Here is a 12,388-nt window from a genome sequence, read left to right on the forward strand (position 1 = left end):
TAGAGTGTGATGGAAGTCATCGAGAGTATGGATGTGCTCGAATGATAAGCGGTGACGATGATTCGCTTCGTTCGAGGAACAACAAAAAAGAAAGAAAAAAGAAGTTAACCTAATTCAGTCTGGCATATTGGCTTCAACACAAACAATGCCATCACATGCATGACATCTACATAGGTATAATCTGTATAACGTAACGTAACATGTACATATAATTCGATCACATGTTTATTTTTATTTTTTAGTTTCTCATTTAGATACTGCCAATCCCGACGGTGATTATTGCAGGAGGGGCAAAAATACAGGCGAAATAGTAATACCTGATACAGAATAAATCAAACGAGCAGGTGTAGTTTTGGAAATGATAATGTATTAATACGATCAAAAGTGTAGTTCAGTTTATGTGTAAGGAAACAACTCAGTAAATACAATAAGCTAATAAGATGCATATACGATTTGAGTGGAAACAGCTCGATATAACAGAACGTGAGAAAAGAACAGACTGCAGTGCTGCCCAAATGTCGCTTTCTCACGTCCTGTTATTTTGCGCTGTTTCCGCTCAAGTCGTGAACCAACCAGCCCAAATGCGTAGGCTCCTACATAGGATATAGATTTACTAGATGTAGATAGGTATGCATGTAGGACCAAACGGATTACTTTTTGTTGTTACTATGTAAACGTAATCCCAGTAAACGTAAACGTGTAAGCCCTAATAATCACCGTCATCATATATTATCTAAAAGAACTGCTTAAGAATGCATGTTAAATACTTCCATCAATTAGGAGAATGGTACAGTGTTAACACATGAACATATAGGTAATAAATTGTGGAGTTCCGTACAACAGAAACAAACACTTGGGGAAACAGGTTTTTAGTAGTCACTATGCAACACATAAGTGTGTTTCATATGAGTGTAAAAATGACTAATGATGCAAGAATACTTTCAGGTAAGCCATTCTATTCTCTAATAGCTAGCGGAAGAAACGAAATTATAGAACAGCCCGTGTTAAAGTGGTAATTTTTTAGTATTACGGAATGCCTAAAGCGCGCTTGTCTCGTCTCTGGTTTTGATATGCAGAGAGAGCTTTCGACACTCAGCATGTTATGTATTATTTGGTAAATTAATTTCTGGCGCGCCAGTTTGGCGCGATTTTGTAAGAATAGTAATCCAGCTCGGTTTATTATTTCTGATGGCGGCTCAGTTAGTTCGTACTTATTGCATATAAACCTCGACGCTCTTCTCTGAACTTCCTCTAACTTGGTTACTAATTTTTAGTTTTTAAATAGAAACCATGAGACACTGGTATATTCAAAAATGGCGTTAACGAATGAGGTGCGCGCGAGTAAGCTGGCATCTCGCGTTACCTGTCGAATTCGTCTTAGAAGAAAGGAAAGTCGTTTTAATGCGTTAGAGGTTACAATTACGTGAGTGCTTCATTGGAAGTTGTCAGATATCGTAAGACCGAGATATTTATATTCCATAACTGCTGTTGGAGGAGTGCTACCTATGGTGTAAGAAAAAAAAAAACGAGGCTTGGTGTTTTCTAGTAATATGAAATATGCAAGACGGCTGATTTGCTGACTTTGAGGCTAATCTGCCAGTTACACTATTAAGTTACTGATTTAAGGGCATGATTTAGAGTCTCATGATCCTTGAACCAGTTAATTTCATGATATACACTCGTCAGTGAATAGTCTTATGGTAGTGCTTACGCTTCCAGGCAGGTGATTAATGTAGATTATGAACAAATTAGAGGCTGGAACACTCCATTGAGGATTACCGGAGGTAACATTTGTTGTTTGCGAGCGTTGGTTCTCGACTTCTAAGAATTGTGTTCCGTGAGTGAGGTAATTTTTAACCCAGTTGGTAATGTGCCATTCGCCTGTCATCCATTAAAGCTTAGTATTTAATTTTATATGAGCTACTCTGTCAAATGCTTTAGAAAAGTCTAACGTTATAAGGTCCATTTGCTATTGGTGGTCGATACTTCGGGATAAATCGTCACATAATTGAATTAGTTGTGCGACTGTGGAAAGTCCTTTGAGGAATCCATGTTGAAATTGTGATAAAATATGACGTTGCTCGAGATATACGGTGTGTGTTTGAGGACGACATGTTCGCGTATTTTACATATCGCGCTTGTTAGTGAGGTGGACCGAAAATTAAACTTCTGTCTTGCTTCCATATTTGTGAACAGGAATTATCTTTCCTATTTTCCAATCAAAAGGAAGTGAACTAGTTTGGAATGACTTATTGAAAATATATTTGGCTGGTCATTCAGTGCACCTTTTGAGAAATTGGTTCGCAATATTGTCAGGTCTGGTTCCCATTCTTCTATTTAAATTTAACAAAAGATTAAACACGCCTGCGTCGTCATGTGTGATTGGTTCAGTAGGTCTGCAGCAATGAGTCTCTATTTGTGGTATGTTTCCGTCATCATTAGCGAAGATCGATTGAAAATATGAACTTAACGAGTTTACTCTAGCTTTACTTTCTGCAGGAATTAATGGACTAGAACTTTCCTTCTTATGATTAAGGTAGTGCCAGAACTTTTGGGCAGAATCCTTCATGAAGTTAGCGAGTAAGGGAAGTAGATATTCTTGGCCATTTTTATCCTTGATTTCTTAAGCGATTTTCTGAGGTGTTTCATCTTACGTTTCGCGTGAGTAATATCTAGATTTAACAACGGGCCTTGCTTTTTTATTTTCCTAGTTTTCGATGGCACAAAGTTTCGGATGCAGGTTGCCGCAATCAGTTTAAATCTTTGCCATAATGCTTCAATGTCTATGTTTACATCGTCTTCAAGCTGCTCGGAGGAAGAAAAATAAAATAGGTGGTCGAGTACAGTAGTGCCTTCAGCTTCTATGAAATTCAGATAAGAAACGAGGCATTTTTGGTGATTAGTTATTGAATTTGCAATGCTACAGGTCATTATCTTGTGGCATGAAAAACCGTCAAGAAGTTGAGTTTTTGTTAAATCTACTGGGGAATTGAAGTAGTACCTTAGTGCGAATAAAACCACGGACACAAGAAAGACGGACAAGGACCTTGCGCTTGTCCTTGTTCGTCTTTCTTGTGTCCGTGGTTTTATTCGAGCTAAGCTATACTACTTCAAATATGGACGACCAACTAGCCCAACAGTCAACTCTTCTACTGAGGAATGTTCACTTACAAACACCAAATATGAAAAACTGTTATCTTATAGCTAGTGCCTTGAAGACGTGTAGGCGGATCTACTATTTTACTAAGGTTAAATGATAGCATTATATATCAAACACTGCGTTCGACAATTTCGAGTGATATTTCATGGGCGCTTCCCAGGCTTGAAGACATATGAAATATGCATCTTCAAGCCTGTGAAGCGCCCAGAATGGCGGGGTTTTCCACAAGCCCATGTGGGCCTTTCAGCTCCTCGGATCATTAAGAAGGCAAAGCTGTCACCGCTATCCCTGAAGCAGCTGTGTGTTATTCCCTTAAACGAGTCTTAATTGACTGTGTACACATTTACACACCGCTACTGGTTCCAACAGCTCTACAGGAGCTGGGATTATGCCGTTGAACACCGTCCCTATATGATGAGCAAAACGGTGTCCGACGGGACAATCCACCGTTTCTATGATCAAACCATTTCTATATGCAGCTCAAACCGTATCACATGACGTCGTGGACAGCCACAGAACTTGCGCCTTTTCAAGGTACCGTTTATTACGGGCTCCAGCAGCAAATAATCACTCGACCATTTTTTTTTTTTTTTGCGATTTCAAGGCAGTTTCACAAACTCCGCGATTTGCCACATCGTAGTTCCCATGAGCAGCTCGTGTATGAAATAAGGCACACTTCCCATCGAGCTCTGGGGGAACGGACACGACATTCTATTTCAGTGACTGCCGAGGCGCTGCGGGATTGTCAGCAACGACAACGCACATGAAGCTGCGCGTTCGGCTCGTCAACGAAATCTTCGTGTGACTATACCGCTGACGCTGCACGCAACTATAATCACTTGCGCGCCACAGCACACTCCGGCAGTGGAGTTCACAGGGAATCACCCACTTTCGCTTGTATTCATTCGACCATTACTTGCGACTTCGCCTGCCACCCAGACTTTCCCTTCGCGAAATACATTTTCGTGTCGTATGTGGTTGGCCGTCACATTTACGAATGTTTATTCATTCCTCATCAAAATAGTCAACGGCGGCGCATGCAATTCTTGCGGATGTGTCGAAACACCAGAGTACTTTCGCTGCGGCTGCCCGTCCTTCGACGCTCAACGATGTGCACTGCCAGCTAGCCTCAGCCGCTTAGATGACAGAGCACTCTTGGAAGAAAATTTATTGGGGCCTTACTCATGCAAGGCACAAGACCACGAAAGCCCTATTACGCTTTTGGAGGACACTGGATTGTGCGATCGCTCGTGACTGTCGGTGAACTTTTCTTTGAGAGTGTGTTGACACTAACTCCCTTTCCCTGTTTTTTCTTATCTGTCCATTTGTTTTCTATCTTTCCCCTTCTCCAAAGGCAGGGTAGCCAACCAGGCACTACCTTGGTTAACCTCCCTGCCTTTTCTTCTTAGTGTCTCTCTACATAACGTACACATGTCACAATATTAAATAGTATCTATATTAATATAACATGACCCAGCGTCAGCATACTTTGAATATAACAAGTATATATTACTTCAAAGAAGCTTCATGTTCACTAATCCACACAGTGCGTAAAATCGGCTTAACTTTTTTCGTAACCTGTTGTACGGTCCACTGCGGATGTCACCTAGAGTAGTAGGAACTCCAGAACATGATTTTGTTCCGACATATCCACGTGATGGAATCCTGTTCATACATACTCAGAGCAAAGTTTTCACACGCTGAGCGTCTCTTTAATTGGCGATGCGCACTGCGTGCCAATTAGGGATATGCAGATCACACGGGCTACGAAGGCGATGGTTTCTCATTAAAGTACCGCGGCAGATTGGAGAAAGAGACGAATGGGTTATTAATTACACGGGTGTATAGTTATACAAAAGGTGTGAGCCTATGACCGTCCTGCTCCTCGTCGTCGTGTCCAGTCTTGGTCAGCTGGTGTTTTCCGTATGCTTTTCTTCGACGAACTGGGCAAGGTGTGTAGAAGTATACGTCCTACCTCACTTTTGTTTCCCGTTCCCGTGACCACGACGTGACTTCGTCAAGCACCATATCCAGAGCAAACTAATCCCGGCATAGTGTGTCAACTTTGCGAAGCATGTGCTTTCAATAAAGTGCACCCAAGAAAACATAATGTTTCTCAAGGTGGAGCGATTCGCCATAGTTTACTGTTGGAGGAAAAGGTAGGCAGTTGCTATTTACCACGCACAAATCGAGAATGCTCGTCAGTTGTCTTTGTTTTGTGCCCAAGCACGATTGCTCTCAGAGGCTTCATAAAATGACGGCGTGTGCAAGAACACGTGCGAAAAACGTTGCAAGCACTCCAGACAGCTGCGAAATTCGCGAGCACTGCTTTCTATGTGTTATCATTGCGCATCCGTACCTTCTTGTTCTCGTAGATTTAATAACGTTGACAAACGGTAGAAAAATTAACCCTGCTACATTCAGTTTCAGGAAAGTAGGGAGTGGGCGCTATGCGCGCAGGGAGTATACCGTGGTAAGAAGCCGAGATGAAAGCTATAGCGTGATGGCGGAAGAGAAGCGAATCCTCTTCACATAATTCCTCACGCTTTACCGCGCAGGCTTTGCTTTCATTCCCTGCGATGGTGAAGCACGTGTTTTTTTTTTTTTTGGCACAGAGCGCATGACGTAAGGTCACTCAAAAGTATAGAACAATTTCTTTAAAAAAATTTTAATAATAGCTCAGTGGAATTTACAGACGCCTTGAACATCAACCAAACCAAATAATGCCAGAAACAGGTGAAAAATAAACAAATAAAGATGCCCAACGTGTCAACGAGCTTCATATGATTGTGGTGGTCAGGAAACCCAAACTTTTTATCCAAGGTGTCGTGGCTGTGTGCGAAATTCCTCCCACTCCAACTAATTAAAACTGCAATGCTCCTTTTGCATTCTATAGCTGTATAATAAGTTTCCCGCGTGCCGAAAGTAACTCAAAAAAGGAGGAGTCGGGCCGATTGTTTGTTGGGTCTAATCAAAATACGCAGACCAATTAGCCGGTAATTTTAATTTTTCAGTAATATATACGCGAGCTGCGCGGGTAGTGTGCGGTGTAAGCACTTTGATTAAGAGCAGGTCATGTGGAGATAAATACCTTGATTTTAAGAGATATTTGTAGCGTCCGTGACCGCTCGCTTTTGCAGGGCGTCCATATTGCGGCTTGTGTATAAGGTCGTACGAATTGTGAAACATTTGGCAAAGATATCGAAACAATTATATCTTGTACGGTTGAGCTACCGCAATGTGCCATAATGAGGTGCTGCATGCCAACGGAAGCGTGCTGCGGAACAGTGACGTAGAGAAATAAACAGCGATCCCATTCAAGCGTGGAGAGACGCTTCGCTACCTCTTTGTTTAGGACGTGAGTAGAAAGCATAAACAGGAGGAACAACGACGTCGGAAAGGAGGACATAGCCATTTGCATTTGAACATATACAACCCCTTTAGAACAAGCCTGAGTTTTAGTCAACAACTACATCGCTTCTCCTGTGTTACAAGAAAAAACAACAACAACTAAACAATGCAGTTTCAAACTAAGGGTTTGCTAATGTGGGCTAAATATAAGTCCACATGTCCGCGCTAAAACAAAATCGTACAAAATTGATCACGGTCTTCTTATGGTCTGCTGTGTACCAACGCAAGGATGAGGGAGCAACTATAGAGCTAGATAGCTGATAAGAGCTATATAGCTGTATAGAGCCTGTTTACACATAAGGAACAACATTTTCAAGACGCGCACGTCCCTCGGCCAGCTGCGCTGTCGACGAGGAGTCGCATGTCGAGGGTCGCACAGAGCCCTGACGAAATTTCAACCTTCCTAAGCAGTGGGCGAGGTCAGGTATCGGCATACGCGAGCGGCGCAGCCAAAGCGTGTCATAAACAATGGTGTCCCCAAGGTGCTGGGAGGCGCGCGCCAGGCATCTTCCTCATCGGTCCCAAGAAGCTCTGAACCCGCGACGGGGTCACGAGGGATGCATGAGCGGCGCTTATCGTGCGCACGCACGCAAGCACCCATTCAGCGGCCGCTGACGGCCCGAGCTCTGGCTGCGCTGCTCGAGCACGCTCGCGGCGCGACTGACGCCGATGGCGCTACGCTTCGGCGACGCGAGAGAAACAGAAAGACAGGCAGCAGGTGCCCGTAGCGAAGCGCCACCACCAGCTTGTGCGTGGGCGCGCGCGCGCCGACGCCGCGTGCGTCACGTGGTTTGGGTCCGGGGCCTCCGCCGTCGAACTTCCCAGGAGTCGGGTCGCAGAAGGCGCTCGACGGTGGAGAAGCGTGCGTCGGGGACGCGGAGTTCTCTCATCCCTCTCTTTCGAATCCTCCTGAACTTCTTCCCCTACGCCAGACGGCGAAGGGAGCGCTCGACTCGATTGACCGGCGGCCAACCGAACAGGCGCGCGGCGCGCCGTCCCGGCACGAGCCCACCTGTCCTGTTTGCGCGCTTTTTCCCATCTCTCTCGGAAGCTGTGTCAAGTCCTGCGAGCAGCTTCCAGTTCAGCAGGCAGAGTGCCTGGGACATTTTCTTTTCTGCGTTTTTATTTCGCAAACGCTACGAATTTGGTCTCCCCTCTTCAAATGGGATGAAGCGACGCGCGCACTACGGACGACCAAAAGAAGACGAAGAACCAAACGAAGCGACGACGACGACGACATAAGCAACACAGTGGTCGGTTCATTTACTTTCGTCTGCTAGTTCGCTGCACTAGGTGCAGCAGTGAAGCGAACGGAAAAGTGAAACTGGACAAAAGCGATACGCGTGAACTACGAGTTTCGTGAGCTTACGGTCTTCTCACTGCCTTCGACTCCACGCGTCGTCGACAACGTCACCGAGAACTGTCAAGTGCGAGGAACAGTGGCTTCGACGGTCTGGCGAGCTCTTTTCGTCCTTTTGCTGAACTCTTAAAAGTAGACGCGAAACTACGATGGCAACGGTGGTGTAGACTTCCCTCTGTTTTTTTTTCTTCAAGGTTTCCACGAGCGTTTGAAACTGTAGAAGAAAAAAACATATGGCTTCTTCGCTGCTGCTGAGCAGCCCGACGGACTATGAACCGTACTCGTTCGGGCAGGGCGAGACCCTGACCCTCAACATGAGCTGGGGCTCGCCGTCGACGAATCCGGCTGACAGGGAGGTTGGCGGCGATGCCTCTTCCTCGGTGGCCGAGGACAGGCTCTACGAGGTGCCGGTAGAGGTGATAGTGCTGCTGTCCGTCTGCTACGGCGCCATCTCGCTGGTGGCAGTGGTGGGCAACACGTTCGTGCTCTGGATCGTGGCCACATCGCGCCGCATGCGCACCGAGACCAACTACCTGATCGCCAACCTGGCCATCAGCGACATCATCATCGGCCTCTTCTCCATCCCGTTCCACTTCCAGGCTGCGCTGCTCCAGCGGTGGCTCCTACCGCGCTTCATGTGCGCGTTCTGCCCCTTCGTACAGGTCAGCGACCTTCTCGGGGGAACGAGTGAGAGAGAAAAAAAGATATCGCGCCCTGTCCGTAATGCGATGACAAATTAAAAGGTGAGGGTCAGCTGTAATGGGGGTGCGTAAACAAGCAGCCGCAGCTGAGTCTTCCTGAGCGAGTAGCATGTTGAAACTACGGGAACGCTCTGGATGGATATCGCTGAATACCAGAGCCTTCCCGTGACCTCAATTTAGAAGTTATATGTCTTCTATATACGGTGAACTGGTCTCTTAACAAGAATTGGAAAATGTTGCTGTAGATGCTCTACATAGCAATCTGTATATAGGACATTGTCTCAATGATTTCAAAAAGCCTATATCTACCTGTGCAGAGTGCTCGGTCTCTATAGGAGGGAGGTCCAGCTCGCGGGATAGAGGCAGAACATTCCCGTAGTTCGCTGAAATATGTTCTTCTTGCGCCAGTTTATTGTTATCGTCAGGTATATATTTCTTCACGCCTTCTAAATGTGCCATTTGGAAAGGAACTCTGCGTGAAAGCCTTGTTATACATGTGCACAGTGATATAAAACTGCCGCAGACCCGTTAGTGGGAAATTCTAGCTTCGCGTCGAATAACTTGAACGCCAAGGAACGTTTTCTGAGAGACGTTGATCCTCGAATGGTGGTCACTTTAAATGCGTCCAAAACTGAAAAAAACGAAAAAAAAAAACGCCGCACGCTTGACGCATTGAAGAATGCAGTCGAAGCTGTTGTTTTCCGCTTGCAAGTGAAGCAGTCTCAAAATACCTGAACGAATTAAACGGCACCAGAACGTATATTTTGCTATTCAGAGTTGGCCAGTCTGTGTGTGTATGGTGCGAATCAGTTTCGGGCGTTTAGTTTTTGTGGACATAGCACGCTTGTGGGGTGTTTACGCATAAATGTTGCATCGCAAAATTAAGTATAATCACGTGTAGCGGGTGTTCTCGTTTAAATGATTTTCTGTCGCTCCCGTTTCAGTCATCACCTGCGAAAATTTCCCCGCTAACAGGTTCTGCTCATTGCAACTAATTTTACCTGTCGCAGCAAGTATTTTTCAGTCGAGCCGCGTTTGTCTTCAGAAGAAGGACACTACACATATATTCAAGAATTATACCTTGTATTCACTGAATATGCATCACATATATTTACGTTCGGTGCGCGCACTTCTTCAGCAACGGCGTAAAACACACGCACACACAAAAAGGAAAACGTGAGTGGCAAGACAAGCGCTGACCTCACTCCTGCCTCTATATCCTTTTCGCCTTCCCGTTCTCACTTCTTTTTGTTTTGTTTCCGCCGCGGTAGCTTGCTGAACTTTGCGTATCATTTTTCTCCTCGTGTACTTATACAACGTGTCGCTTTCGCAAACACAGCACTGATTCGATTGCCTTTCAAAGCTGTCCTCTCCGACTGCAGGAATCGAGACAGAAATGTCGTTTCGCGCACACCATCTGTAGTGCTTGCAAAACGCAAGGATGCAGTCTAAAAGCATGCCGCTGCGTTTATATTGTGTGCTAGAAACAGGCCGAACTTGATAGCTTGGATCACATGAAATGGATTGTTAACGGTGCTGTAAGGCAGTGACGAGGACGTGCAGTTTTGCCTTTAGATGCACGTACTGCATATACGCGTTGCCCATTCCCGCATTTCCATACCGCTGCTTATTCCAATTTGTCCTTCTGTCACGTTTTCCCACGAACTACCGAGGAGTCGTGTCGTTCCGTTTTTTTTTTTTTTTTTTTGCAGAATTCGCTTTTCAGCCGATCCTTCCAGCTGGATAATTGGATAATGCTCCTTTTTGACCTATCACCCGTTTTGACCTATCACTCGCGAAACATTGCTGATTCAATAATACCTTCTTGCGGACCATTTTATTCATACTTGTATCACAAACGAGCTGCGCAAGATGCACAAGAATAGAAAAAGAAAGAAAAGAAAGAAAAAAGGAGCAATGTCTCCGTCCTCTTTCTTTTTTATTTTTTTATATTTTTGAGCATCTTGCGCAGGGCCTTTATAATTCAACGACGCTGGTTGTTTATTTAACCAACTTCTCATTTTGGTTTTCGTGAAAACGTTTCGCGTAAAACGCAAATTGTATCACACTCCGAGAGACTCGCTGCGATTTTTTTTTTCAGTTTTACTCACCGCATCACTCCTTAAAGTGCGGCACGGGGACCACGTAAGTTGGGCTCTCTTCTTGGAAGAAAGATTTATCTCAACATCTCCTATCTAAATACAGGGAAAATTAGAAATTATTTGGCTCGGTATTCCCTGCAACCGAATTTGATGAATCTATTTGCATCTGAGAGGAAAAGTTAATATCTACCTACAGTATGGAACATATCTTTTATTTAGAGCATATGTTTTCTTACGATAATTATTAAGCATCGCAACAAATACAATTTACATATTTACATATTTTTAAAGTTTAGCTCAAGTTACGTGAAACACCCTGTTGAAGCTCGCCCTAAATAGCATTTAGCCTTGGAACCTTCCATATTCAAATACATGTGAAACTCCCAAATTCTATTATCAGGCAACAGTTGGATCGAGTTGAATGACATTTGCTGCATTCAAAAGGTTTCTTCCTATACTGACTGTTTCTTATTTGCACCTTCAAATTTTCTTCCCCCAAATTTGACGGGACTTTCAGGATTAAATGAATTTAAGTTTATACGTTTAGTATTCTGTAACTGGCGCAAAAACGAGTCATCGCAGCTAACCAAAACTTTTTGACACCTTAAATGAAAAAAAAAATCAGTGCCATTCCTCTTTGTGAAGGTGGATGACCAGCGAAGCTGTGTACGTGGGTCCCTTAATGGCAAACCGTCCATTGCCGTGCGTCAAACGCCGTATGCACATAAATGGAAGGCGAGGCGCGACTAGTCGCTCTTCCACGATGTTGAGCCTCGGAAGACGATGAGGCACCATCGGGGGTTATGCCTACCCATGTATTGTTGCAAAACGCGGCACGAGACCTTTTACGAATGAATCGCGGCACGTAGAACAGACACACATTTCACCGCACTCCGAAGGCACACACTGCTTCACCGTAGAAAAGGCGACCGTGCGTTGGTCGACGTCCCACAGTGCAGTAATGGTTGTGAGGACACTCGAAAACCACACGCGGTCACGCACAACACAGGCCACACAAAATTGTTTCCCCACAAAGTCCCTCTGAAGCCGGGCCGTTGCTCCGGCGAAACGTTCCGAGTTTGCGGGATCGGGGCCACATGGGCGGTTCGCATTTCTTTCCTCCTCGCGGTCCTTGCGCGCAGCACGCTTACGAGACCGCCACTACGAGAGAGCGGAAGGAGAGGAGAGGAGAAACGCAAGCGCTTGGAACGCCGACAAAGAGAGGGCGGTGCGAACGTAGAGATGGCCGCGCGGGTCAAAGTGTAGTATCTATTCTTATCAGCTTAATATCTGATACGGGTTGTATTTGTACCTAAGACATTAAACTTATTTTTGCATGTTGGCGGAGTACTTAAAGCCTGCTTCACCTCCTCCGCGTGTCGGCCCGGTATTTCACTATCTTCGGAATCGGCCCACGTATGGGGAGAAATTCACGGTCTACACGGCTCGATAAACGCGCGTAATTTTTTCCAGAACCTAGCCATATAGAACTTCGCTGCTAAAAAACAAAGCCTGCGTTGAGTTGTAGAGAGTTAACGCGGAAGCGTTACAATTAACGTGCAAGAGTTGCACGGAGAGACCAAATCAGGAACCTGCTCCAAACATTCAACAGTCGCTAAGAGTATACCTCCTTTAAACTGAACAAGCTTCATTG

The 12,388-nt window shown here is 45.1% G+C and overlaps 1 protein-coding gene and 1 pseudogene across 1 annotated transcript in view; both read left to right on the top strand.

The window, feature by feature from the left end:
* The first annotated feature begins 7,426 nt into the window (after nt 1–7,426).
* Nucleotides 7,427–12,388, top strand: part of LOC126547907 (neuromedin-K receptor-like) — a 239,472-nt gene continuing 234,510 nt past the window's right edge. Inside the window, exon 1 of the mRNA XM_055063356.2 lies at nt 7,427–8,593. Coding sequence (XP_054919331.2) covers nt 8,165–8,593 — 429 coding nt within the window. The 5' untranslated portion in view covers nt 7,427–8,164. The remainder of the gene's footprint in view (nt 8,594–12,388) is intronic.
* Nucleotides 11,977–12,155, top strand: LOC126548651 (U2 spliceosomal RNA; annotated as a pseudogene).

Source organism: Dermacentor andersoni, chromosome 1 (assembly GCF_023375885.2).
Source record: "Dermacentor andersoni chromosome 1, qqDerAnde1_hic_scaffold, whole genome shotgun sequence".
Lineage (NCBI taxonomy): Eukaryota > Metazoa > Arthropoda > Arachnida > Ixodida > Ixodidae > Dermacentor > Dermacentor andersoni.